Source organism: Theobroma cacao, chromosome 2 (genome assembly GCF_000208745.1).
Source record: "Theobroma cacao cultivar B97-61/B2 chromosome 2, Criollo_cocoa_genome_V2, whole genome shotgun sequence".
Lineage (NCBI taxonomy): Eukaryota > Viridiplantae > Streptophyta > Magnoliopsida > Malvales > Malvaceae > Theobroma > Theobroma cacao.
The window spans coordinates 2,589,091-2,616,434 of record NC_030851.1 but is presented as its reverse complement, the minus strand read 5'-3'; the positions used below and the strand labels follow the sequence as shown (position 1 = coordinate 2,616,434).

Below are 27,344 nucleotides of genomic sequence, written 5' to 3'. Positions count from 1 at the left end.
ACAAGCTGTGGCACTTTACTATCTTTCGTAGGACTAGGAGGCCTTTTTGCCTTCACCCTATTTTCTCCAAATATGGAGATTCACTGGTTGGTTTCAACCAATCTGATATGGGTACAGATGCCTCCCTATTAATATTCTTGGTTTTACTTTGAAGTTAGGTATTGCGTCTTCAACTTACCAAGTCTTTCACGCATGCTGACAAGAACACACAAAAGAATATATTCAGGCTCTTCATGACAACAATTGCTTGTAATTATATTTTTTGACCAATCAGTATCAAGCATCTTACATGTTACTGGCCCTCAATCAAATGAATATAAGTGGGAGAACAAACAAGAGACTCCAGGACTCCTTTAATGACGGATTGTTTTCTTTGTCGACGTCCAATTTGCAGCATTTTTGCTGCCAAAAAGATAGTGTTGAGGAACAAACTAAATGAACTGCCAAGAGGCCAGAAATAAGCACACCTCTGGCCATGAGGCGTTAGCTAAATGCAAACAAAGTACCCTAGGGGCTCCAAAATATCAGCGTGTACTCATTTTTTTCCCCAAACTATGCTGATGATGTATTGTAGCAAATTTCAAGATCAACTAAATTCAATAACATTAAGCGCCTCATCAATTGCAGAATGCAAAAAAATGCATCATTAGCTCAAGTCATCAACATTGAAGTCTCTATAAAAAGCATAATCTATGAAGCTATATAGTGCTGCTACACTCTCACCATACTTGTCAAACCCATCCAATTCGCCCTTAGACTTGGTCTGAAGGTCTTCTGCCACCTCCATCGCCTTCTTAACCCCGTACATACTCACATAACTTTTACCTTTCTTTTGGTTCTTCTCAGTTTCCTCCTTTTCCACCAATTTTGCCTCCAAAACATCATTAACCACTTCATACAATACACCAACAGCTCTCCCATACCTTCTCAACCTTTCTATCTCATCATCTTCAGCACCAGCCAACAAACCCCCACACACTGCAGAGCACTCACTCATTTCACCATATTTTTTCTCTTGAATAAAATCAACAGAATTGGCGTCACCCTTGAGGTCTAGGAACTGCCCAGCAGCCATGCCAGCAGATCCCACTGTGCGGGCAATCTCAGCAATCACACGCAAGATGCGTGCCTCAGGAACAAGTTCAGTAGGTGTTTGAGAGACAATATGGCGGAAGCCAAGAGGGAAGAGTGCATCACCAGCCAGGATTGCCATGTCGACACCATAAATTGTATGGTTAGACGGTTGACCTCTGCGTACTGGATCATCATCCATGCAGGGAAGATCATCATGAATTAGTGAAGCAGTGTGAACCTGTGAAAAAGAGAGTGAAATTCAGTTATAACTTGCAGCTAAGCCAATGCAGTTTTAATAAAGTTATTGGAATTATATACTATCTGGTATCCATTCTAAACTACTTACAGACAATGTAAAAGCCAACTTCACTTTATATAAATACTTCCATACAGCCAAAAGATATCTCCTTGACTTCAGGGCTTAATCTTAACATAGAGATTGGTTATTGTCACGGCCTCTATTCAAATTTGGATGTTTAATTGCTTTGCAAAAGACAACATGAAATATTAAAACAAAGCTAAAACTATGAAGTTATATTGAAGTCTGAATTCCATGGCTCATGAATCTTAAACACTGTACTGAGGATAAAGGACTGAGTGTTTTCTTTCTTTTCATGTATTTCTCTGAATGAGTAAGATGCTTACCTCAGTTCAGGCAATGATATTGTGTAAATGCAATCCAAAAAGTCCTCAGGAAAGATTACTCTTCCCAGGTCAAAGTCAAACTTTAATTCTGGATAAAAAAAATGATCAGTCCTATCCCATTTATTCATGAATTAAGTATGATTAAGGCTGAACTCAATGGACCAAAAATTTTAAAAGTATACGGCACAGTGAGTTGGGCATCACTGTATATAATCCTGGGAATCGTTCTCATTTTAGTATTCATGAGTTATTTAGGAGATTGATATTATTCAAATAACAATCCTAAAAGCATTGGGAAAGGTTACTTGTTTCATTAGATCCTAGTTCTAGTTGCAAACAACGATCAAATGAACCTCGATTCTATTAAAATTAAAAGGCATGAAAAAACTAACTAGGAGTCTATATTCCATACAGAACCTACTGCAGTACCAGCAAAGGAAGATTCTAAAAAAATTATCGACTTTTTTTACTTCAAATCAACAAATCCAACCAAAGTCTTGTACCATAATCCTTAGACAGATTCTTAAGCCTTGTTTACCCAAAGAAGGATCATATTTAACAGAAACTTACAATCTGAAAAACAGAGGAAGTTGGATAAAAGGAAAAAACAGGACCAACCATTTCAAGAGCACAAGCTGTAGGAAAAGCAGCGAGTCGGTTACCACCAAAGAGTTCATAAGCGGCGACACACATAACGGGAGGGGCTCGCTTAGCACCCTTTGCAAGAACAGAGTACCTCATAGCTTCATAGATCTGCTCTGGGTACTTGACCGGGATTGCTTCTTCAAGCTTCTGATTGATTTCTGCTATAAGGGTAGTCCAGTAAGTCTTTAAATCGAATTGGGTCAACTTTGATGGTTGGCTCGAAGCTGATAAAGATGTCGAAGAAAGGCACCGAATTGGGAAGTGAAAATTCCGGGGTTTCTTTGGAAGGTATAGATTTGGCCCTGATGTTATCACTGTTGAAAAAGCCAACATTTTTTGCTTCTTCTTCGTTCTCTGTTTTTCTCTGTATGAATTGATTTGAGATATTGCTGGTTGGATTTGTAGAAAGTGAAGTGAAATCGAATTGGAAAGTATCAAAGTCAACAGAGGGAAGCTACTGATTTGCCGAATGGACAAAAAAGATGAGATTTTTGGTGAGACAATCCACATACAATTAATCTGCCACGTCAGCATCTCCAAATAGATGTGGTTCATAGTTTTTAGGTCACTCTCTATCAGAGTGCAAGGTTCAAAAGTAGAATGGATTGAAACCTGAAGCACTGTGTTAGTAGGAACCCATTTCCTCCTCACAGCCCAATTAAGTGCTCAAAAAGTTAAGTTCTTCGACTTCTGTCCCTCTTCAGTAAAGTTTAAGGGTCTTTTGTCAGAAAAAGGATATGAAAATGATCCATCTTTTTGATAAAAAAAAATTTCTTGAACTGTTAAAGGTGATTATATCCGACTCTCTTTCGGCAAAATCAGAGAATGGTCCATGCCCATCCGATACCAATGTCTGCCAGATTATTTGTCTGAATGTCATTGATCTCAAGCACAGGTACAAATTACTAAAATAAGAAACCATTTAGCTGAGCTTGTGTTTCAGATTTCTTTCATCCAGATCGGTTTTGGTTTTAGAGGAACAAGAAGAGCATACATGAAGATTGGTATCAAACAAATGGAACAAAAGAGAGAAAGCCCACTATTCAACAACAGAGCAAACATCTTTCACACTCACACAACAGGTTCTGTGGTTGGTTGGTAGTAAGTACAAGAACCATTATTTTATCACAATATGGGTTAATTTCTAAGGATAAGCTTCAATCACAGATTGCACTGCGCGGATGCGTTTTACGTTGATTCGGGTAAATCCGGCATGTCCAAGAACATACCTCCATTCCTTTAAGGTCCTCTCTTTGCCTTTGTTAGTGTGAGCCATCATCACCATGTCTAGCATCAACCTCAAGAAATCTAGCTTGTCATCTGTATCATCTTCAAGCACGGCTTCAACAATTATAACCTTCCCTTTGTCTTCCGGAATAGCTTCTCTGCATTTCTTCAGGATTTTTGTGCATTCTTCATCATCCCAGTCATGCAAAACCCACTGCAACAAACATATAGATTCATCAAACTTAACAGCTGGGGATTATTATAAGTAGGTTTAGAGAACTATTGTTTTCAGTTAAATTTGGTGTTGGCAAGTGTTAAATTGAAAGTCATTATTTGGTCAGGCAATAACTTTTTAAATTAAGCTTCAAGATTTTTTTTTTTATTATTATAACATCCATGGCCGCATTTCCTTTTGTCGGCCATGCATGCGCATAACCAAAGTTTAGGTTGAGGCCAGATCATACTAACCATAAAGAAAGCTGCATCTGCCTTTGGGATGGACTCGAACATGTCTCCTCCTACATTTTCAATGCCATCGAATTGAGTTGCAGCAGCCACAACATGAGGAAGATCAAAGTTGATGCCTCGAATCCAGGGGAATGCCTTAACCAACGTAGTCAAAGCAGTCCCATTACCTCCACCAACATCAACCAAACTTCCGAGCCCGTCAAACACTTCAGGACATCCTTCAATTATGGCTGGCACCGACACTCTAGCAGCGCAAGCCATCGCTTCGTTTATGAGTGTGCTATGACCAGGGTTCGCCTCAGCGTAGCTCCATATATCCTTCCCATGTGCTGCCTCGAATGGTGAATCCCCGCTTGCAAGGACGCGGGCTCTTAGACTATGCCATGGTGCTAGCATGACAGGGCTGCTCTCTAGTAGAACGAGAGCCGCCATGCTATTTACACCGCTGCTAGTCAAACGGCGAGACAAAGGTGTTTGTGCATAGCCGATGGAGCCTTGGCTGATAGGTTCCTCTTTGAACACTTGGTTGTGAACCATGAACCTCATAATGCGGTGAAGACGCGATGGTTCACACCCGAGGGCAGCCGATAGCTCGGACAGTGTCATGGGGCTTCCATGGTTTTCAATAGCATCAGCAATCCCAAGCTCAATGGCACACTTAACTACTGCCATCTCAACAAATCCGAAGATGTATCTCCAAACATCTATTGCTGCTTCAGCATCTTCTCCCACCCCTACCCCTCTCATTTTCATTTGATCGCCCATCTTGATCACTTCTATCTCTCTTTGAAAAACTTAGTACTTAACAACTCTTGATGGAGAAAGGTTTTGCCGAAGCTTCAATATATAGGGAGCTAAATGTAATAAATTTGGTGATGTAGCTCTCACCAGGATCCTAGAAGATCTAATGACTATTTACTTTCGAATTATATTTATCAGGAAATGGATGCGATTGAATATAGTTTGTTTCCTTTAGCGGCAAGAGATAAGTTGCATGGGCAGATTTTATGGTATCATGACACGTTGGGCTCACTCTGTCACCCGCACACTGTCTTTTGCTTCTATCTTCCCATCTTTATTCTTCAATAGGATCAGAAAAATTAATTAAATAATATAAATTTGATTATAAGATTTACATATTTATCATGTGTTTGGCTCTATGTTATATTTTTTACGATTTTCCATTTTCTTTTTCTCGTCCCTCCGACAAGAATAAGCTGAAATGGTGCATTACATGACCCTCACTATTACGTCTGCCTGGGAAAAACAATAGATTATTCATCGATTGGATTAGCCATGTGAGTATCCTAGAGGTGGTCTAATCAATCATGGATTATTAATTTGATCTCACCTTTCCATTGAATGGAAGGAGGGATTAACGGTTCATGGGTAAAGATACGGTTCACGATATTAACAATTGGATTAATGTTCAAAATATAAAGATTCGATTTATACAAATTATAATAAAAGTCTTAAATTTAACATTTTGATAGAGTACATAGATTAAATTCAGAATTTCACTTTTAAAGAATTATGAAAATACTTCTCAATCAAGAATACATGCATATTGTTTAAGACATTGAGATGCTAACGGATTTGTCATTTCCATTTATACATTTCAAGAATAGTCATATAATTAAAAAATAATTGTTATCTACATTACATGTTTTTTTTTTTGTTTTAAAAATTTCTTATCATTTTGATCATTGTCGATACATGGGTCAAAAATTTTAACTGAAATAAATTTTTACGATATTAACAATTAGACTAATATTAATAAATTTTAAGAGTGCATGGATCATCTCTAGATGATGAAGAAGCTGGGATCATCTATAGAAGATGAAGAAAAAAAAAAATTCAAGTGGATTAACATGAACATGAAGTTGAGGACGGATTTGTCATCTCATTGATACATTTCATGAGTGGCCCTGTGAAACAAATTTTGCCACAAAATGTAGTATAAATCAGTTCATGTAAAATGTCACGGTTAACACTAACTCCTATTATCCGTTTTAGTCTGTTAGTCTCATGATTTTATCGTATAAAAAATATCTCACAAGTTAAAAGTAGTGTAAACCCTTATATACACAGTATCACTCTAGTACATAGTCGATGAGAGATTTATGACTCTTTTCTCTAAGATCATGATATCGTCCCTTACTCTCTATTCAAAGTTTCTTTTTGATATAAAATTTTATAACTTTATTAAGAGTATTATCATTATTTCAATGATTTGAAATTTATGTCATCAATCAGGATCGTGACACAAGACATTGATAAATGGCATGCGACAATAAAAAATTTGGAAAAAGAAGTAAAAATGAATTAGCTGTGTAGTGTGGGTCTCTTCAGAGATGTCAACAGGTAGAGTACCCGAACCCTAATCCTATTAAAAATCAAATATCCTAACCCTATTAACTACCCGAATAATTTTAAAAATTACTACTTTAACCCTAACTTTAATACATTCCCACTACCTTATAATTACCCTAACTCGTTTAAATACCCGATTAGATAAAAAAATTATTAAAATCTTCTTCATAGGTACCCAATTACCCAATTAACTATTTTAACCTTATAACTTCCCTTTAGATTTATATGTTATAAGTTTACATAAACAAATGTATATATATTATAATTAATAATTTTATGAGTTATAATTTTTGTAATGTAAAAAAATAAAATAAAAAGTAAATATGTTTATATTTAAAGTGTATATATATATATATATATATATATATATATATATNTTGTTGTATATATATTAATGACACAAATTATATGTTATAATGTTATATATATTACAAAGTTTACTATCAATTCATTTTAATTTATATCAACTAATATTAGTATACATCAAGTATTATTATTTTTGTATACCTCATATGGTTATTTATTTATAAATAGTACTCATGATTTCAATTATTAAAATTATAATATGAAACTAATCGTAGGAGATGACATCATGTACTCAAAGTAATATTTGAATTATTTTATATGAATATAATCAATGTAAAACATAATGTTATATTGCTTTATTGTATATATATTAATGACACAAATTCTATGTTATAATGTTATATGTATTACAAAATTTGAATAACTAATAATTAATTGTAAATAATATGTTATGAAAACTAAGGTAATAACTAATAAAGTTATTAACTGTAATCATATAAATAAAATTTATTATAAGCTTACATGTAAAATATAGATGTAATAATTATAATATATTAATATATATGTAGGATATTTAATATCTCATATATATAAAAATTTATAAAGTTATATCATTTAAAATAGATAACAGTTAATTTCATATTAATACAAGTTTATATATAATTATATATATATATATATATATATATATTTAAAAGGGAAAAAAGTGATGCAATGATGGAACAAAAAAGAAGAAAAAGTGCAGTAACCGTTCCCAAAGCAGGTGCCTTATCGATATACACTGTCGAGAGGATATAAAGATCAAAATCTTTTTCCTAAAGCATTCCTAAAGCAGCTAATTTCATCAATCAGGATCGTGACACAAGGCAATGATCAATGGCATGCGGCAATAAAAAATTTGGAAGAAGTACAGACGAATTAGCTGCGCAGTGTGGGTCTCTTAGCATTGGGTTCATGCACCGATCAACATGCTTGCTTACAGTGTGGTCTTTTCACATCAACATTTTCTTGCTATATTTGGGCTTTGTGTCATTTGCTGTTATATGGGCAATGAGTAGGCCGAGTATTCACTCAAACCTTAACTTCCCTTCTTGCTGCTACCGTGCGTTCTTGCACATGCTCGTTATAGAATTTCTCACCCCTTAAAATGACCAAATTAATCCTTACTTGGGATTCTTGACTGCGTTTTGTTCCTATACACAGAATGTCTTAGTTCACAACTGTCCTTTGTTACAAGAGGACTTTCAGTTTCTCAACTTCTTTCAAAAGAGAAGGATTTCCTTCACAGGCTTCCTTGAGTATTTCCAACCTCTCCTCTACATTGCTCCTCTGCAGTGACAAACCTTCCCTCTTCTCAGCCAGTAGAATTGCAGATGGCTTAGTATTTTGAATAAACTCCAGCATCATTCCCTGATATTCCGAAATGATAAACACGTAAATAACGAAACTTGTGAGCACTTATGCAGACAACTTGATAATAGAACATTAAGAAACATCTTTCTTGCCTTCCAAAATATCATCTGGAGAACAATCTATACTAAGAAATAGCGGCTGGCTACACTATAGAGGTTGTATGTCTTAACAAAACCTCTGTATACAGAATACAGTATTTAGTGAGTGGTAGCATAATGCCACCATAATGCTTGTCATGCAGAATTGGTAGATATATTTGAAGCAGTAAAGAAAGTGAGCACACGTGTTTTTACTATTTCTCATTACTTATTGAACTAATACCAAGTTAGTTTGGAGGACTTTTCACAAAAAAACTACATACCTCATGCTGCTTCTTCCTGGAGTAGTCTCGCAGTAGAGACTTCACAAGCTTATTCCGTAGCAATAACTTCTCGCTTTTATGAGAGTTAAAAACAAAAGATGAAAGGTGATGCAGAACTAATGTGAATGCAATTGATCCTCGAGTTGCAGCTCTGTCAAGGGCACAAGAAACCCACGACTTCGCATAAGCCTCCAAAATTCCTTCATTCTCCTGTACAGCAACCAAAATGTCAGACATTCTTATAATGTATAACTTGCAAGTAATCTCCTCTCTGTTAAGATGCAAAATCAGACAGAAACAGCAGTATACAGCTCTATCCTATTTAACAAGTTGCAGTGTAAAACAAAATCTTGTTGTAGGAAATAATTCAACACTCCTCTAGGAAAAGAAACCAGTAGTCTTGCTTCCTCTCCAATTATAATATCACAAACAAAATGGAGTTCATATCTCAGTTAATACCAGAGGAGTTAAAAGCCAGAGCAAACTTTAAAGCAGTTTATTATTTCTATTTCTCCACCTTATATAAAATTTAAAAATAATGTAATATTAAATTTACAACGTTCTCTTATAAAATTTAAAAATAAGCTAATATTAAATTTGCAATGTTCTCTTTGCAAATTTCACACGTTGCAGTCAAATTGGGGTTTCATTATGACAATAGCAGAAATTTCATGAGAAGCGCATTCAATCATATTACCATATACCACAAATTGCTATGCACTCTAAACAGTACCTCAACAGGTTCAAGGTATCCTTCAGCCTCTCCCAGGCATTTCTGCAATGGTGGCAGGAGTTCAAGAACACGAGAATTAGATAATGCATTCCAGGCAGCAAGTCGCACAGGAGCTTCAACACAACGGTGTAAATATACCGCAACTTGCCGACCATAGATCAAATCACCAAATGATACAGCAGCATACTGCTCGACAAGAGTATCAATAAATGTTGAGTAACTTTCATGAATCTCTGTTTGAAACCTTAGAAATTCCCCATCATATTTCTTTCCAGTTTCAGGTAGTAAATTAATAGACATATTCAAGATGGTTTCAGGCCTTCTCTTAGACCTTGTCTTATCAAGAAGCTGTCCAAAAATCTCTTGCAAAGACTCATAAACATCCCTACTCTTCTCCTCTTCAAGCACTGCCATTCCAATGAGTAATATTATGGATAAAGAATGCAGTTTCCAGATTAATGGAACACTCTGAACAGGTGAGGCAACATCTTTAGAAATGAAAGTGGACATGGCTTCCAAACCTAAAAGGAAAAACATTCCAGCTTTCACAACTTCAAGTGTATCACTGGGGTCCTGCATAAAATTTTGTATATCAGAGACTCTTCCAAGACCAGCATGTTTGCTATCACAAAGGGTTGATATTGGACTGAGAAACCAGTGCATGGGAAGCGGCAGTCTCTGGTGAGCCCATTCCGTTACCAACAAAGTGGAGCTATGATCTTGACACATCATATTTGATGTGTCCGTGTCCTCTGGTATGGTTTCCAAAGAAACACGACCTTTTGATGTTCTATCACCACTCAGGGCTTTCAATTTTTTCTTATTAGACAACCATCTATTTCTGAAGTGAGAAGCTAATGCCTTACCGAGGAGCATGTAGTCATCTTCCTTATATTCCCACCCATATAATTTCATCCTCCCATTACCCTGGATAAAACGCTGAATACAGAGATCCAGGAACTTAAACATAGGTACTTGAAGCATAACATCCAATGCTTTCTCCACAATAACCTTGTCTCTTGGCCCAGCAATTAAGCATAATTCTAAAGCAGAATGGATCATTTGCATGGTGAAGGTCCTCTCTTCAGTTAGGGGTAACACTTCTATAGACACAATCTGGAAGATCTCAAGCAACTGACTCAGCAACCGTGCATCTGTTTGTGCCAATAAATTAGTTTTTGACCAAAATCCTCCACCAGAGGAACCCCATCCAAGTCCCACCCCAGGAGCAGGGCCTCCTCTACCAAAGATCTCAACTGACTGCATAAAGTACCACTCTGATGCAACACACTTTGAGAAAATACTAAATACACATCTCAGTTCAAACAAAGATTCCATCAGTATCCCTCTAGCGAGTATGTTCTCTTCTTGTGAGAAACGGCGTACTTGAGAAGGATTACAGATCCCAGCCTTAGCTAACTGGATCAAATTGTTAATGAAAATAAAAACCTGGAAGAAGCCATGAAGGCAGCATACAGAAGCTAATGATGTTTCAAATTCACTTTGCTGCCTTGAAGAACAGAGTTGCTCAATAAAAGAACTACATCCAGCCCAGTTAGTTCCATATTCTGCACTGTTCACACATTTAAAGCTCAAAAACCCATTTCTAATAATTTCAAGTCCAACCTTAGGAACAAAATCTGGCAACCATGGCATATGACCACCGTCTTCTTGCAGGCTGATGGTGTCCTCAGGGATCACTCTTCCAAGCACTCTGGAAAGCATGTGCATAACAGCTGAGTACACCCACAATAAAGGAGAGAAAGATTTATCACAGAAAAGAGAGTTTCCCTTCATTCCATTCTGAGAATCAATCAAGCTAGACTTAAATGATATCCACTTCATGGCTAAATCAACCATAGGACCAACATGGCTCCAAGACCAGGTCTCCACATCATCATCAGCTCCTTTAGGTATTCTATCACTTAGACACTTCTGTGAATAAAAATTTGGAAGTGTTCTGGCCAAAGATTCTAGAACAAGGTATGCCTCCTCAGAGACGGAAGCATATTCACTTAAAACATTGTTCTCTACCAGTTTTTCAATAGTAGGGGGATTCAACCACAAGCACAAAGCAGGAAAAATATTGGAGAAGTATGAGACACAGTACCCATTCTGAATGCAGACCTTCCAAAAACGTAGCTGTTCAACCATTAAAGCAGATGAAAGTTTACAGTTTTCTCTCCCCAACTTCAACCATTGTTCAAGAGAGTACGCATTTTGATACAAATGCCATGTCATAGCCTGGAAAATCCCATTCTCTATGAACTGCGCACAGTTCTTCCGGTCAGATTGTGCCAGCACCTTTGCAAAGAAAAAAGAATACCAGTATAAATCCTTTATGTTAAATGTTAGGAAAATGAGCAAAGAACCATTTAATAAGAAACTAGGAACATCACACATTTTTTCCATTTTTTATGCAAACACAATGAAGCGGCTCAGGCATCCTCACTATCCCAGAAACAAATGAATAAAAGCTTACCTTCAAAAGGCAAACAGATTTGATCTTAGAGGGATAAACCTCCACATTGTTATTTGCTGCAAATCGGTGGACAACAGTTTGAACTAGTCTTTGGCATTTCATTATTGCATTTGCACACATTGGGGAATGTCTTGCTATTGCAATAAGTATTGAAATCATGCATTCTTCCAGAGGTGCTGCTGGTTCTATCTGAAACCATGCGTAAATACATATCAGAAAGATTCTACAAAGCAAGCATTGATCTTGCCAGGTGAGAAATTATCACTACTATCTTGTTAGGAGTTAGAACAACTCAAATAAACTTGTCAAATTAACATAGAGATTATTGTTAAACTTACTAATTTCTAGAGTCTCACAAAAGTTCTCCAAAAACAAGAAAAAAGAAAAAAGTGAACATAAAAATCTGTGGGAGAGAAAGAGGCAGCTTGCATGAGAGTTTCTCTTCTCACAACCCACAAAAAGGTCAATGGTTGACACTAGACAACAAGTTTATTAAATTTGAATGACATAAGCAGAAACCTGAGGGCAGGTGTATCAAGGCTTTGCCAATCGGATATGAAAATGGATGTTTTCAACAAAACAATGCTCACCTCCAAAAGATATCGAATCCTTGGAAGGACACCCATCCTAACCAAACCTGCAGTAAAATCTTGGCCAGCAACAACAATATCATCCTGAATTGTTTGCTTCCCTTGAGTCTCATCTTCCACAATATCATCACCATAAAGAAGAATATTTGAAGGTTTAGCACTATATTTCCAATAGCCACCATGAAGGAAACCAACATCAATCTCTGGTTTACTTCGAAATATAGGAGCAGTATAAGTATCCTTTGCATCAATTGATGTTTTCTGCAAGTACGTAACATTTAAACTCAACATAACATATAGAAATAAATGAACATGCGTAAATAAAAAAGATAGAAATCTACCTCCAAGAAATCAAAGAAGTTCTCATTTAAATCACAGCTCAATATGCATTGAATAACTTTGGCACTTGCTAAAACAACAGAATTGTGGTTATCATCAAGAGACATCCTACAAGTTTAAAAATATTCAATTAAGGCTCAACATTTCAGAAGAAAAGTTATTTTTATGAATCAATTTATAAATTCTAACAGAAACAAAAGGTGTGGCATAACCTTAATGGTACTTTTAAAAACAAAAATTCCCTTTCATCACCTTAATGATAAGATTAGCTCAGGTTCTGGGCCAAGTGCAAAAGCCCAAACAGCTTCCCAGTCAACAGCATTGTCAACTTTGTTATTATTGGCCAGAGTAGAGCCAACTGGATTGAGATAAATGTTATGTAATGCCTTATAAAGCACAGATGCAAGGAGATGCAGTGCAAGGGCCCGTTGTCCTGGAATCTGAATTCAACAAAATCAGTAAATAACAGGGATCACTATGGTTATATCAAACAGAAATACACAATCTAACTTGTAACTCTGCAACATGTAGTTGCATTCACATTAGATATCTACAATATAAGTGCATATCATCCAATCAACTAATAAACGAAATAGAAACTTACAGTGCTTCTTGAGAGTGCAACTGCTTCTTTAATTGTGTAACCTGCTGCACCTGGGTCTCCCTCAGTCCGTAAGATGTCACGTTCAGCAACATTATCACCACCTGCAATACAGTAATAAAAGAAAAGAGAAAATAATATAAATCTAGTCATATTCTGTTCCTTCTATGGCAAGTACCCTTTTGCACATCTTTTTCTAGACAGCGAAAGAGTACAGATTTTTTTTGAAAAAACAAATGTTGGCAAATCAACCCTAGAAAGCTTATGAATATAGCAACAAGAAGACCCAAAGTCTACCTTAGACACATAAATAAATGATTATTTATAAAAATGTGTGCATGGTTATCTAATCTAAAAATAACTAAATAAATGAACATAAGAATGATTGTGATTTTGCCTTACTTGTCTCTGGTATCTGGAAAAAATCATTTTCAACAACAGTCCCATCCAAGGAAAATCTTAAGTTCCTAACAGCCTCAACTCTTTGGCGCCAAGCATTCCACAAGCTGCCATTCATAGGGCCTAAATTCTGCCCCAAGCCATTATCAAGGCCACTCTTCGTAATATTTGAGCTAGTTGTCACCATCTGGGAATTACTGCTCTCTGTATTTGGAGATTTTATAGCATTGCTTGACTGATTTTCACTGGTAATATCCCGTTCAATATTGGCAACCAGACTTGAACTTGCGCCTTTTTGTTTCTTTAATTTCTCCTGGCCTCGCTTTTTAAGTAAGTTTAGTAAAGCAGGATCCATCTTCTCCATTATCTCAGCCTGTGCTTGTGCAATTTCTTCAGATGACATGTTCTCTAATCGGGTACGATTCTCAGCATCAATTTCACTCTCAAGAGACATGGACCCTTGTTCATTTCCAAAGTTGTGGAATTGTTTTGGCACCATGGTTTGTGCATGATCTATCTTCTCCGTTCTCCCAAACTGCACATTGGTACTATCATTATGGAACATTCTTTTTGCACCGACCTGGCCATCAATGGCCATCAATCTTGATTCTCTACTAAAGTTATCTGAGTTAGCATCTTTAACATTCTCTTGCAGGTATAATTGAAGCGAGTCATCTAAGTCCATTTCACTGACTGAACTAACACTCGATTCACTCCTCATGGCTTCTTCAGTTTTAGTCAAAGGCCTATGGCCATTTAAATGTGATTCTGCATCTACCTGCATGGAAACTACCACATCTGCATGTGCACCCAAGGAATCACTCAATGTGCTTTTCTTGCCTACAGTTTTCATTGCTCCTCCATCCATCCTTTGACTTTCAGTTTTCCCTAAGCGTGACTTGTTTGTTTCCCTTCCCTTACTCTTGGAAGAATCATCACTCTGCATTAGCTCTTTCCAAAGGTTAAGATCCAAACCTTTTTTCTCTTTCCTCTGCACTGGTTCAGCAAAAATTGATCTGGGATCGAAGCTAGCAAATCCACTTTCATCTTTATCATCCACTTCATCTTCTTCATCGATATTTCTATTGCTTCTTGGAGTCCAATGCTGTGAAAACAAATCCAAATCAGTTTAAACAACTTCTGGTTTGAAAATAATCAAACTCACCAAATAAACAACCCCCTATATTAGTTCAGTCTCCAATTACAAGAGGAAGTGAGATAAAACCAAAAAGAAGCATCTTTAATACACCAGAATTAGCTGATCACAAAAACCATTTATGTTATGCTTCATGATAGGCTTTAACTAAATGTATAGTATCTCCTTCCTCCTTCAAGCAACAACCTTTCCCAAATTTGAAGTAATCAACAACAGTGTACTACCAAGATAACTGAACTTCCCAAAGTATAAGCTAGACACCTCATCATAGAAATGGTGATTCTATGTATCCTAAAAGTAACAAAACAGCATAAATAAATGTGTACACAAGAGTTGTTCATATATCTAATAAATGTTTAAAATTTCCTGAATATGTATAACTCAAAAGAAAACAGAAGAAAACAAGCAAAATAAAACAGGGCTTTTAAAACAGATAACTAAGTAATTGCAAAAGAAGAAAAAGAGTGAATTTGGTGGTGGCTTACAGGGCCATAGGAGCGGTGGCGTGCAACAGGAAAGGGAAGAACTGATGGCTGAGGCGGTTTAATGGGTTTACTAATATCATTGTTTGATGAAACAATTCCCTTTTCGATTATGCTCCCAACTAAGCTTGAAGCATCGTCTCCATTGATCGAAGTACCCCCAAACATCTTCAAAGAACCACCTTTTCTTTCATTCCTTTTGCTGTTGTTGCCGTTTTGTTGCTCCTGCTTCTGCTCCATATGTTCCTGGGTACTAGAGAGGTTCTTCGATGTTGACGCTGAGCTAGAAAATGAAAAACAGTCGCTTTAAGCCTTCAACCCAAAGGAGAGAACTTTCTAGCTGGACTTGGCCCAACGCAAAAGCCCATTTAAATAGACCTCCTCTTCCTTTAACATAGAAGGCTCCCTCGCACTTACGTTGTTCTATTTCTTTTCCATCACTTTCCCGAGAAAATCAGCTATGGCAGATTGGACCCAGCTCCCCAAGGAACTCCTAGACCTTATTTCCAAAAGTCTAGACAAATCCTTCGACGTCAGTCGCTTCCGTTCCGTTTGCTCCACGTGGCGATCCTCCGTTACTTCGCCCAAACGCCACCGTCTAGCTCCCCGTTTCCCGGTCCTCCCGGATGACGGTGGCATCTCGGACACCTCCTTCGGTTTTTGCCTCTCAAAACGTATCGTATTCCTCCTCGGATCACCCGAAACCAATATCCAAGCAGACTCTTCAGCCTCCTGGGTAATCAAAATCGAAGAAGATGTGCCAAACAACAGAATTCAGCTTTTGAATCCTCTCTCAAGGTCCCGTTTCGATTCTCTCCCTTATAATTTCCCCAAACCTTTGAACTTGTTGGATTTTAGAGTTTTTGAATTGGGTGAAGAATATGTGCTTCATTATTTAAATTACCATAGTTATCTAGGTGATGTGGGAAACTTATACATGGAAAAAGTTGTGGTATCTTGTTTAGATAACAATGTTAATGATTTTGTTTTACTTACTATTCATGTTTCTGGGAAATTAGCTATGTTTAAGTCTAGTGAGAAAAAATGGACTATCATTGAAGACATGCCTTCTCCTTATGATGATGTGATATTGTATAAAGGGAATTTCTACGCAGTTGATAATACCGGTAGGACTGTGCATGTGGGAATGGATTTTGAGACAAGTGTGGTTGGGATGCCTGTGTTTGGTGGTGACAAGAAGTTTTTGGTTGAGTCAAAGGGTGAGTTATTGTTGGTTGATATGTATTTGAGTTTTGAAGCTGAGGAAGGTTCGTGTTCATGGACGGGTTTAGGGTTTGTTGAGGAGTATTTTGAGAACCTTGCTATTTATATGAATGAGAGGACAGTTAGGTTTAAGGTTTTTCAGTTGGATGAAGTTGGTAAGGAATGGGTTGAGGTTAAGAACTTGGATGATCGTGTGTTGTTTTTGGGTGATGATTTTACTTTTTCTGCATCGGCGAAAGATTTGTCAGTGTGTAGAGGGAACTGCATAATTTTTGCAGATAATTTCTTTTATTCACTTGGGGCAGAAGATGGGCAATCGGAGCGTTGTGATGTAGGTGTATTTGATTTGGAAAATGGTTCAATAGGACCATTAGGGAAGTTTCCTCAATTTTCCAAGCTGTTCTGGCCACCACCTCGTTGGATTTCCTCAACAACATTGGATGTGAGTATTTTACTTTGCATTCTTGTGATTTTGGTTGAGTTTTATGTACTTTCAATTCGCTATGGCTATTGCAATTTTGATGAAGATTCAAATTTCAAATCGAAGAATCATGCTTAAAATTGGTCAATAATTTATAATTTAAATTTGTCTAGAATTTTGTCTTTTGCAACTGAGAATCCACATAATTTTTTCCAATGAAAAAGCAAGTATATTAAGCATTGGACCTCCTGAGTTAAGAGGAATCATGGATAGAACAAGCACGAAAGCATGACCAACTCCTTGAATATGTTTTGAATCTCATGTTCTGTTTTGTGATTACCATTTTTCTATTAAAGTTATGGACTGGTAGTCAACTATAAACTACTGTCGACAATAGAGGAAAGCACAGATTTGATGGTATGGCCTTGTTAATTTGAAGCTATGTCTTGAAATGGTGACCGTTGATGCTATGCATTTAATGTTAACTTACTGAATAAGCGAAAGAGAAATCTTCATGTTAGATGACTCTTGAGTAGCTGGATGGAGTTAGCATGTGGATTTCTTTGCATAGCCACTATTCTATCAGTTTAAGATTGTTTACTTTGACTTTTTGTTGCAATTTGGATCCAAATTCCCTTTGGATTGTAGTTGTATGCACTTTGTCCATAAGGTGGTCACCAAGTTGTCAACTCATAAATGCACATTTTTCCATGTTATTGCACTGACTGTGAATTGAGGATATTTGCCTCTTGTAACTAGTATTTCTGCAGTAAATTTGTACTGTCTGCCAATGTTTTCTTTCATTTCAGTCTTATGTGTAACAGCATGTTAAAAGCTGATTTGGTGAACACAACAGGCACAAATAAACATTGAAGAATCCGCCTAGTACATATTGTACTTCTGCTTCACGGTTGGGTTGTATTTGCCTGATTATCTTGCTATGGGTGCTCTTTGTATATGCATTTGAGATTTGAAGTATTTGGCTGTTCATTTAGCACATCCAGCCAAAAATCTGTCTTTATTTGGATTGCTTACTTGTGGGGCAACAGAAGCTGCTATCATGACAAGAAACGCTTTTGATCCGTAGGGAGTTCAATCATGACCAGATCTGTTGGTGACTTGGCGGTATCCCAGTTCCTTTGAAGGTTTATCTTTTCCCTTCTAGCTTTGAGCACAGGGGCCTAAACTGATTGTCATTTTCTTCCAGGATAACATTGAGGCTGTATCTGTTCCTCCTCATCATCTTTAATTTAATCCCTTATCTTGTCACATGCACATGCATTTGTACAGACTTATCTTAATTTGACAATTGTAAGCAGCTGATTATGGAAAACAGTATAACAGTCGACAAGACAACTATGCAGTCTAACGTTATTCTCTTGAAAGCTGTTAAGAGTAACCCCTTTTAAGGGTTTTCTGTTCTTTTTTTAATTACTTTTTCAGTATTTTAAAAGCCAAAAACAAAAAAGCAGAGAACAAAGCTTTCTTTTGCCTCTTTTCCCTTGTAAAAGCAAAAGAAAAACGTTCTTATGGGTAACTGGCTGGCAACACTTGCCCATTTAAAAGAATCCTGGTTGGTCTGTAGGATCCATCAGGTTGCGCTGATTCAGCCCAATATTTTTACACCACCTAGAAGTAAGCTCAAAACCACCGACTTCTGATTTATTTTTTCATTTTGTTCCCTTAATTTCTTGTTTCTTTGTTAGTTGTTTTTGTCGTAAAGTTCCTTAAAGTGGCAGCAAGCGTCCCTCGCCAAGTTCAAAGTGCAGCTTCTTGGTGTTTCTAACGTTTGATCTTTGCTTGATGACAGATTGACGGTGGTGCTTGTTCAGTTCATTGTCATGAGTCATCAGCAAACACTTTCTGTTGCTTTCTTTTGTTGGCTACTTAGAAATGAATTCGTTTTTCGGGAGTAACTTGGTCATTTGAATGACAGCTGCAGCATTTATAGAACGTTGACATTAAAAGATTCAGATTTTCTCCTCATGTTTCTTTGATTGACTTTGATTCTTTAATCTGGAACGTTGCTTGGGTTTAGGTTAGAAATGCAGCTAAGCTAATACAAATTTTTGCTTTATTCTTTTCTGCCATTAGTGAAGCTTGAAGTCGACTATGTGCTCTGACAATTTGCTATGCTATTATGTGTTACCTTTGTCTCCAAATGCAGATGCAAGACAAATTCCTCAAGCTATAATTATTGTTTGGCCTGACATCTTTGCTTCTGTAGTTGCACCTTCTCATGCCATGAGGCATATAAAAACTTTATTTAGTACAAAAACGTACAGTATATGAACTTTTTATTTTTATAAATAAAAATAAATTTAGAGATTATCATTACATTTTCGTTAAATTATTTGTAAATCAAATACTACAATATATCTTTTTAATATTTTAATCAATACGAAACATTGTAATGCTGCAATGTTATTTTTTCAATTTCCTGTCATCTTCAATTGAATCCCTTATGTTGTCACATGGACATGCATTTGTACAGACTTATCCTAATTGCCAATTGTAAGCATCTGAATACTGTCAGAAAATACTATAACAGTAGACAAATCAACTCTGCAGTCAATAATATTTTCTTGAAAAACTGTTAAGAGGAACTCCTTTCAAGGGTTTTCCTTTTTTCTTCTTTAATTACTTTTTCAGTATGATCAAATTCATTTTCAAAACCCAAAAACAATGAAAGCAGAGAGCATTGCTTTTCTTTTCCTCTTTTCCCTTACAAAAGCAAAAGAAAGGCGTTCTTATAGGTAGCAGGCTGGCAACTCCTGTTGGTGCGTAGGGTCCATCAGGTTGGGCAAATTCAGCCCAATATTTACTACTGATTTATTTTCTTTTCCTTGATTCCTCGCTTCTTTGTTAGTTGTTCTGTCGGAAAGTTCCTCGACGTGGCACAAATCCTTGTCTTTTGTCAATTGACTTTCTTGGAACCTGGAAGACAAAAAAGGGCAAAGTATGGAAGCCTGGACGTGCCCTTGACCTTTAGAGCTTGTGCTTGCTCCTCGTCTTACTTCCCTGCAACAATTTTCAAGTTATGGCAGATTGGTCTCAACTCCCACCAGAACTTCTAACTCTAATAGCCAAACGCCTTGAAACCCGTTTTGATGTTCTCCGATTCCGATCTGTCTGCTCTTCGTGGCGCTCCTCTTTTCCACCAAGAGTGTTCCCTTTACCCAAATATCTCCCATCGAAAACCAAAGGTAGATGTGATTACTCCCTCAGCCATATTACCAGACACACCTTTTTCCTTGTTAGATTGCCTGGGAGCCAAAATCATCAAACAGCCCCTGGTTGTTGGTTGGTCAAAATCAGAGATGGTACCGACCGTGTCAGAATGCGATTGTTGCATCCTCTTTCAGATTCTGAGTTGAAACCTCTTCCAGTTCCGATCAATTTTCCTAAGGTATTGGATTTAACGAACTGTCAGGTCATTGAATTGGGTCATGAATTTGTTGGTCGGTATGATGTATACATCGATCATCCCCTAGAGCCTCAAGCCCAAGACTACAGAGAAAAAGTCGCCATCACGTGGTCTAGTACCAACAGCGATGATTTTATGATTGTCGCCTTATTTGGCTTCTTTGTCCAGTACTTGGCTTTTCTGAGGCCGGGAGAAAAGGAATGGACTCTATCTGAAATTGTGCACGGTGCTGAGGATATTATTTCCTTTAATGGCAAGTTCTATGCTATTGAGCGAGGAGGAAGAACTATAGTCGTTGACCAATCTTTAAACGCTAGTTTCCTAGAACATGTTGGCTCTCCCACTAGCAGGAAGTTCTTGGTTCAGTCTTGTAATAATTTGTTGGCTGTGGAAATGTTTTTCCTCAGAAGTTCCAATTCAGATTCTGATTTTGGGAATCCTGTGAATTGTGGTAGCTCTGGAGGCGATGAGGAGATTGGTTTTAGAATTTTCAGGATGGATGAAGAAGAGCAGAGGTGGGATGAGATGGGAAGTTTGGGGGATCAAATCTTGATTCTGGGTATGCGTCAAACCATTTCTGTATCAGCTTCTGAATTTTCTTGGGGTAAAGGAAACCTTATATTCTATTCGACTGATCTCTGCATCTCTCCACGAAATGGTCAATCTCAAGAGATGGGTATGTTTGTTTTTGATTTAGAAATTGGTAGTGCTAGTCCTTTAGAGAATTGCCCTTCCTACTGTAACTTGTTCTGGCCACCTCCTGAGTGGGTAACTTCTGCATTACAAAATGTTGAAAGCAAGGCTTATCCTTTAGTAGTTTCTCCAAGAGAGGTTATAAGAAACTCTACTTCTTCAGCAACTTCCGCTGCAACAGATTTTGATTGCGAGGATCCTGATTCGAGTTCAGCAATCTCTACAAGGGAAGTTGGAGGTAAATCTCCTGGAAGAATAACTTCTGCAGGACAAGAAACTGGCAGCAAGCGTGCCTCTCCAAGTTCAAAGTTCTGCTTCAAATTTTGTTGTTTCTAACTCTTGATCTAAGTCTTTTATTTTTAATGCTAAATTTTCAATTGGCTTGATGACAGATTGACGGTAGTGCTTGTTCAGTTAAATTGTCACTAGTTATCAGCAACTCTTTCTGCTGTAATTCCATTTTGTTTTGCTCTAAGGAACTTGGGTCATTTGAATGACAGCTTGTGGTTAGGTGCACTCTGTTAATTCATATAACAGTTGGATTAAAGCATAATCTTCTTCCCTCGACTAATGCAGTATGAAGTGAATGTCATTTTCTTCCAGGATAACATTGAGGCTGTATCAGTTCCCCATCATCATCTTTAATTTAATTCCTTATCTTGTCACATGCACATGCATTTGTACAGATATGAAAATACTATAACGGTTGACAAAACAAATCTGCAGTCAACGATACTTTCTTGAAAACTGTTTAGAGTTTCCAATTTTTTTCCATAATTTCTTGTTTTTTTCTTCGTAAAATGGCTCAACCTCGGACAATTTTTGTCTGAGTGTGGCTCAAGTGTTCTAGCACGTTAGCACCATCGCTTTCTTGGAACCTGCAAGACAAAAGGAAAAGATAAAGCATGCAAGCTTTGGAAATGCCCTTGACCTTAAACTGCTTGCTGCTCGTCTTACTTCCCTGCAAAAATTTCAAGTTATGGCAGGTTGGTCTCAGCTCCCACCAGAACTTCTAACTCTAATAGCCAAACGCCTTGAAATCCGTTTTGATGTTCTTCGATTCCGATCTGTCTGCTCTTCATGGCGCTCCTCTTTTCCACCAAAAGTTTACCGTTTACCCAAATATCTCCCTCCACAAAACAAAACTCGATATCAGTGCTCCCTCGGCGGTATTACCAGAGACACCTTTGTCCTGGTTAGATTGCCTGGGAGCCACGATCATCAAGCAGCCCCTGGTTGCTGGTTGGTCAAGATCAGAGATGGTACCGTCTGTGTCAGAATGCAACTGTTGCAACCTCTTTCGGATTCTAAGTTGAAATATCTTCCGCCAGTTCCAGCTAGTTTTCCTAAGGTGTTGGATTTAACAAACCTTCAGGCCGCTGAATTGGGTCATGAATTTGTTGGTCAATGTAATGTATATGTCGAACATGACATAGAGCCTGAATACCGTCAATACACAAAAAACAGTTGCCATCATCTGGCCTAGTACTAACAGTGATGATTTTATGATGCTCGCCGAATTTCACGTCTTGGCTGTTTTGAGATCTGGAGAAATGGAATGGACTCTACTTCAAATGGGGTCAAGTGTTGAGGATATGATTTCCTTCAATGGCAAGTCCTATGCTATTGAGCTAGACTGAAGAATTATTGTCGTTGACCAATCTTTAAGCGTTAGTTTCCTAGGACTTGTTGGCTCTCCTACTAGCAGAAAGTTGTTGGTTCAGTCTGGTGTTAATTTGTTGGCTGTTGCTGTGTATCCTGGTAGCCCTGTAGGCGATAAGGCGATTAGTTTTAGAATTTTCAAGATGGATGAAGAAGAGCAGAGGTGGGATGAGATGGAAAGTTTGGGGGATCAAATCTTGTTTCTGGGTATGCGTCAAGCCATTTCTGTATCAGCTTCTGAATTTTCTTGGGGTAAAGGAAACCTTATATTCTATTCGACTGATCTCTGCATCTCTCCACGATATGGTCATTCTCAAGAGAGGGGTATGCTTGTATTTGATTTAGAAAATGGTAGTGCTAGTCCATTAGAGAATTGCCCTGCCTACCGTAACTTGTTCTGGCCACCTCCTGAGTGGGTAACTTCTGCATTACCAAAAGTTGAAAACGACGCTTATCCTTCAGTGGTTTCTCCGAGAGAAGTTATAAGCAACTCTACTTCTTCAGCATCTTCCACCAGGGAAGTTGGAGGTAAATCTCTTGAAACAATAACTTCTGGAGGACAAGAATCCGGCGGCAAGCCTCCCTCTCCAAGTTCAAAGTTCAGCTTCAAATTTTGTTGTTGCTAACACTTGATCTAAGTTTTTTGTTTTTCAATGCTAAGTTTTCAATTTGCTTTCAGTTCATTGTCATAAGTCATCAGCAAACTCTTTCTGCTGTTTTCTTTGTTCTCTGGTTAGAAATGAATTCCTTTTTCCGGCCACCTACTGTTTTGCTCTGAGTAACTTGGGTCATTTGAATGACAGCTGCTGCTCAAGTGCACTAATCAAACTACATTTAATGAACAGCATTAATAGGAATTCGATTAAAGCATAATCTTCTCCCTTTGACTAACACGATTTGAAGTTGAAAAAAAAATATTAAAAAAATCAAAACTTTGATATTTCTACTGCTAAGAAATATACAAAAGATTAGATCACCAATTTTCTCTTAACCTGTCAGCCACCCAACGAAACTGTGCAACTTCTTTTCTACTATTCATAGAACACAGAAACTTTATCTCACAAAGGGTCATGAATCTCTTCATATCAATCTCTCTCAGGAGCATTTTCAGAAATTCTTCTTGCGCTAAGGCTCCCCGTATATGACCACACCCTCTCGAATTCAGCCCCATATGCTTTTTCCAACTTCCAGTCAGGTTCCTCCTTAAGACCATTTCTCTTCAAAGAGGAAGCTGCCCTTCCTGGGCTCCCAGTGAGTGGAGTTGAAGAACAGAAGGTTGGCGTTGCAAAAGGAGAGGCATAAGGGCTGTGCTGAATTGAGAAGGGACTCGGAGACATTCGCTTCTGGATTGGAAGACCACTCAAACTGCTCCGGCTGAAAAGGGAAATTGTTTCTGCCGCAGCACAGCGCTTGATAGCATCATCAACATAGAGGACATCATCTATTCTTGCCATAATGTTGAAGGCCAAGCTCTCCATCACCCTCGAGTAGCTTTCAAGAATTGATTGCCCTACATCCTGCAATTAAAAAATAATAAATGGGGGCTACTTTCAGTGTTGCCTTCAAAGGTCGTCTCCATAAAACAAGAAGTAATGCAAACCGCAAATGTACCAACATTGTGGCATCCACTGCTTACATAATGTACCGAACTAGTGGATGAGATTCAACTTTCGCTTTAAGAGAGATTACCAGAAAAAGATAACATTTATTGTAAATTCACTCATTATAGGCCCCATTATACCACTAAAAAGCTGTGGTCCCAAGATGACGATGCACATTTGCAAAGAAATAAGGAAGCATCATAAGTTGGTCCTATCCTCACTAACTCGACAAGGAGCTCAATCCTATTTATTAGGCCACATGGTTTGACAAGACACATGCTAGAATAATACTCTGATGATAATGGATAATACAGACAATACATACTTCTTAGGGTTTTTTTTTTTTTTTCATAAAGAATAAGTGCAAAATACCTTATTATATTGAATTTTGTTCATATCTAATGCTGTCTGTGGAAGACCAGGAAAACGAAGCCTCAAGCTATGTAAGAGAGTCTCAGCTCTTTGGGCCAGAAAATTATTCTTTTCATTGTCAGCTACAAGGCCCTTGACCTTTCCACCCCACGATGAGCGCCTAACTTTTCCATGAGTCATGTGTTTCCTATGATCTTTCTGCTTCCAAACGTGTACTGCTGCCTCAATTCTGTTAGCTATTTCCAGGGTGTGATGTTCTGTTGACAGATCAAGGCAATCAAGGAGACATTCTGGCGAGAACTGGTCGGCTGTTACATAGCGATAGATGATATCTCCTAGACAAGCTTTTCCATTCTGATGGCAATTGGACATCAAATGGCAAGGAAAATTTGTTAAAATTTAATCAAATGTAAGAAAAGTTATGCTAAAAAAAAGTTGGTTCGTGAGAGCTGTCAAAGAGGGTCAATTTTCAACTCAATGCTACACAAAATACACCTGTTATTTTGACATTCCATGGAGAAATCTAATCATACATGTCCATTCCCTTCCAAAGCCATTCTTAACTTTTCATTCCTACTTTGAGCACCTTCCTTGATTAACAGGTTTCTCGATAACGATTCTCATATGGAGATTAAAATTCCCAAATTGACAAATCAATTCGAGTAGTAACCATTAACATTCAAGTATTATAACCCAAGGTACAGAACCAATGCAGGATAGCTAATGTGGTTTTCAGCAAGACTGCAAAAATATCATTATTTGAGAAACACATACACATACCTTTGGTAAGGTCTCCAAGTAAGCAGTAGGTATCTCCATCTCTGCAAGCACACTGCTATTAATTGCCATGGCTGCCTTCAGTATTTGGTTTGTGCAATCCCTACATTGCTGCAACTTCTTCCTTGCATCCTCTGACAAACCATTCGGTGGCACTTTTGGACAAGGCAACCACCACTTCTCTTCCTGCCTAATTGAGGGCCTCCCTCCAGAAACAGATGATGGATAAGCATCACAGTCACCACCATCACCCACAACTATCCCCCGATCAACATACCAAAACTCAGTCTCGAGAAACCCATCAAGCATGCTAATCAACATTGCGTCCAGCTTCTTAAGGGCAGGAAGGTTTATATACAAATCTGAGCGTGGCCTTGTTGCCATGACTTCATACGTGCCCCCTCCAGGGAATTGCTGTATCGATGGTACAAGTTCAACAATCGAATCGCTCACGCACAAGAGCCACTCCATTTCTCTCCTCCACATTGCCTTCTTCTGCGGTGCTAAAGGCTCTAACCTCCACAGCTCACCAAAGACGGTCGCTGCCATCACAAACAAGAATTCCATTTAGCTTAGGAGAAAATTTATAAATTACATAAAAATAAACAGTACAAGAAATTATAAGCAAAACTACACTAACCAGAGAGATTTGTGATTGCATTCGAAATGGCAAGCGCAGTACACACTCCTTTCCCACCTCCAGACATGTCTTCTCCTAGAAGAAGCTTGGCAAATCTCTCCTTCATCATCTCAACTTCTACATAACATTGAAAAATACTAAGAAAATCAGTGGAAATTAAAAGAACATCACTTTTGGCTTTCCTTGTTAAAACAGAGACAAATAAAAATGAAAAAAAATCAATACAAGGATAACTAAAAATGGAAATAAAATAAGTTGTAAAAACTGCAATTTTATCTTTATTTTTCTTCCATACTGTCTCTTTTTTTTTTAATTGTTTACATTTATCATTTTTGCAATTATAAGGCACAGGAAAGATCATAATTACATTTTTTTGCTACAAATAGAAACAAGGAAAATCATTTCACTCAAAAATGTAGTAAGCATAGATCCCCATCTCGCGTCAGCCCATAATTAGCCAAAATCTTGGAAGAATTTATTATATCTAAGGCAAAAAATACCAAAAAATGAACAAAGAAACCGAGAATACCGGACAAGTTGTTGTCCCGTTTCTCAGGCTTCTCATCATCCCAAATCACGACATCCTTCCCCCCGATGACCGGCAACATCACCGGCACCTGAAAACCGAACCCTCCAGCAGCCAGTAACCTCGGAGATGACGTCATCGAACTCGAACAACCTTCTCCGTCGAACCGCCGACACGAAAAGCTACTGCAACTCTCGGACTCGCTGACGTCAGCACTCAAACTATAACTCCCGCATCGCACGCTCTGCTGATCAGAGCCATCATCTGAAGATACACTTCCCATCACGAGATCCAACGGCTACCAAAAAACAAACAAATCTCAGCCGCACATTTGCTACAATGAGAAGAAATTTGGCGCTAGCTGTGGTGGCTGTGTGGTGAAATGATTGATTGGAAATTTAGAAATAGAAGAAGAAGAAGAAGAAGAGGTATAAAGACTAAAGTGAAAGAGATAAGAAACCCTTTCACATTCTCTCATAAGTTTTTCTCTTTTCTTCACCTTTCTCTCTCTATAAGTACTGAAACTTTTACTTTGGTTTCTCTCTCTAAAATTGTTACTGTGTGCTTAATACTGTTACTGGTACTGATGATGTTTTTGTGTGCAAAAGCAAAAGAGACGGCGTTGCCAGTGCTTGTCTTTCCGTCACAGCTCGGCCTCACCACCCGACACGGGCCTTTTCCACTGGACCCCTCCCTATTTCCCCTTT

At 37.8% G+C, this 27,344-nt stretch overlaps 5 protein-coding genes and 1 pseudogene across 5 annotated transcripts; 2 read left to right on the top strand and 4 right to left on the bottom strand.

Moving 5' to 3' along the window:
• Positions 592-2,793, bottom strand: LOC18607476 (heterodimeric geranylgeranyl pyrophosphate synthase small subunit, chloroplastic). The gene is made up of 2 exons (XM_007041658.2): positions 2,338-2,793; positions 592-1,312 (listed from the first exon to the last, which is right to left on the bottom strand). The coding sequence occupies exons 1-2, from the start codon at positions 2,695-2,697 to the stop codon at positions 647-649; spliced, it is 1,026 nt and encodes a 341-aa protein (XP_007041720.2). The 5' UTR covers positions 2,698-2,793; the 3' UTR covers positions 592-646.
• Positions 1,035-5,006, bottom strand: LOC18607475 ((R,S)-reticuline 7-O-methyltransferase). Its single transcript, XM_007041657.2, has 3 exons — positions 4,060-5,006; positions 2,338-3,805; positions 1,035-1,312 (listed from the first exon to the last, which is right to left on the bottom strand). Exons 1-2 carry the CDS (start codon positions 4,822-4,824, stop codon positions 3,509-3,511), a joined length of 1,062 nt encoding a protein of 353 aa, XP_007041719.1. The 5' UTR covers positions 4,825-5,006; the 3' UTR covers positions 1,035-1,312; positions 2,338-3,508.
• On the bottom strand, positions 7,457-15,605 carry LOC18607474 (transcriptional elongation regulator MINIYO). The gene is made up of 10 exons (XM_007041656.2): positions 15,298-15,605; positions 13,660-14,761; positions 13,261-13,361; positions 12,909-13,096; positions 12,659-12,764; positions 12,318-12,578; positions 11,728-11,916; positions 9,246-11,549; positions 8,513-8,722; positions 7,457-8,148 (listed from the first exon to the last, which is right to left on the bottom strand). The coding sequence occupies exons 1-10, from the start codon at positions 15,532-15,534 to the stop codon at positions 7,969-7,971; spliced, it is 4,878 nt and encodes a 1,625-aa protein (XP_007041718.2). The 5' UTR covers positions 15,535-15,605; the 3' UTR covers positions 7,457-7,968.
• LOC18607473 (F-box protein SKIP23) lies at positions 15,691-18,370 on the top strand. The gene is made up of 2 exons (XM_007041653.2): positions 15,691-16,960; positions 17,796-18,370. The coding sequence occupies exons 1-2, from the start codon at positions 15,755-15,757 to the stop codon at positions 17,823-17,825; spliced, it is 1,236 nt and encodes a 411-aa protein (XP_007041715.2). The 5' UTR covers positions 15,691-15,754; the 3' UTR covers positions 17,826-18,370.
• On the top strand, positions 19,354-23,639 carry LOC18607472 (annotated as a pseudogene).
• On the bottom strand, positions 23,584-27,193 carry LOC18607470 (rop guanine nucleotide exchange factor 1). The gene is made up of 5 exons (XM_007041650.2): positions 26,641-27,193; positions 26,112-26,228; positions 25,475-26,013; positions 24,695-25,048; positions 23,584-24,238 (listed from the first exon to the last, which is right to left on the bottom strand). Exons 1-5 carry the CDS (start codon positions 26,918-26,920, stop codon positions 23,807-23,809), a joined length of 1,722 nt encoding a protein of 573 aa, XP_007041712.2. The 5' UTR covers positions 26,921-27,193; the 3' UTR covers positions 23,584-23,806.

What these genes read in the sequence shown, in the direction of transcription:
- LOC18607473 (XM_007041653.2), top strand. Translation starts at nt 15,755, where the DNA reads ATGGCAGATTGGACCCAGCTCCCCAAGGAACTCCTAGACCTTATTTCC. An exon ending in TTTCCTCAACAACATTGGAT is followed by an intron (nt 16,961 to 17,795) that starts GTGAGTATTTTA and finishes TGAACACAACAG; the next exon opens with GCACAAATAAACATTGAAGA.
- LOC18607476 (XM_007041658.2), bottom strand. Translation starts at nt 2,697, where the DNA reads ATGTTGGCTTTTTCAACAGTGATAACATCAGGGCCAAATCTATACCTT. An exon ending in CAGCTTGTGCTCTTGAAATG is followed by an intron (nt 1,313 to 2,337) that starts GTTGGTCCTGTT and finishes TCTTTTTCACAG; the next exon opens with GTTCACACTGCTTCACTAAT.
- LOC18607474 (XM_007041656.2), bottom strand. Translation starts at nt 15,534, where the DNA reads ATGGAGCAGAAGCAGGAGCAACAAAACGGCAACAACAGCAAAAGGAAT. An exon ending in TTGCACTCTCAAGAAGCACT is followed by an intron (nt 13,097 to 13,260) that starts GTAAGTTTCTAT and finishes TGTTGAATTCAG; the next exon opens with ATTCCAGGACAACGGGCCCT. An exon ending in GGATTCGATATCTTTTGGAG is followed by an intron (nt 11,917 to 12,317) that starts GTGAGCATTGTT and finishes GCATGGTTTCAG; the next exon opens with ATAGAACCAGCAGCACCTCT.
- LOC18607470 (XM_007041650.2), bottom strand. Translation starts at nt 26,920, where the DNA reads ATGGGAAGTGTATCTTCAGATGATGGCTCTGATCAGCAGAGCGTGCGA. An exon ending in TGCAATCACAAATCTCTCTG is followed by an intron (nt 26,014 to 26,111) that starts GTTAGTGTAGTT and finishes TTGTGATGGCAG; the next exon opens with CGACCGTCTTTGGTGAGCTG. An exon ending in ACTTGGAGACCTTACCAAAG is followed by an intron (nt 25,049 to 25,474) that starts GTATGTGTATGT and finishes AATTGCCATCAG; the next exon opens with AATGGAAAAGCTTGTCTAGG.
- LOC18607475 (XM_007041657.2), bottom strand. Translation starts at nt 4,824, where the DNA reads ATGGGCGATCAAATGAAAATGAGAGGGGTAGGGGTGGGAGAAGATGCT. An exon ending in CAGATGCAGCTTTCTTTATG is followed by an intron (nt 3,806 to 4,059) that starts GTTAGTATGATC and finishes TGTTTGTTGCAG; the next exon opens with TGGGTTTTGCATGACTGGGA.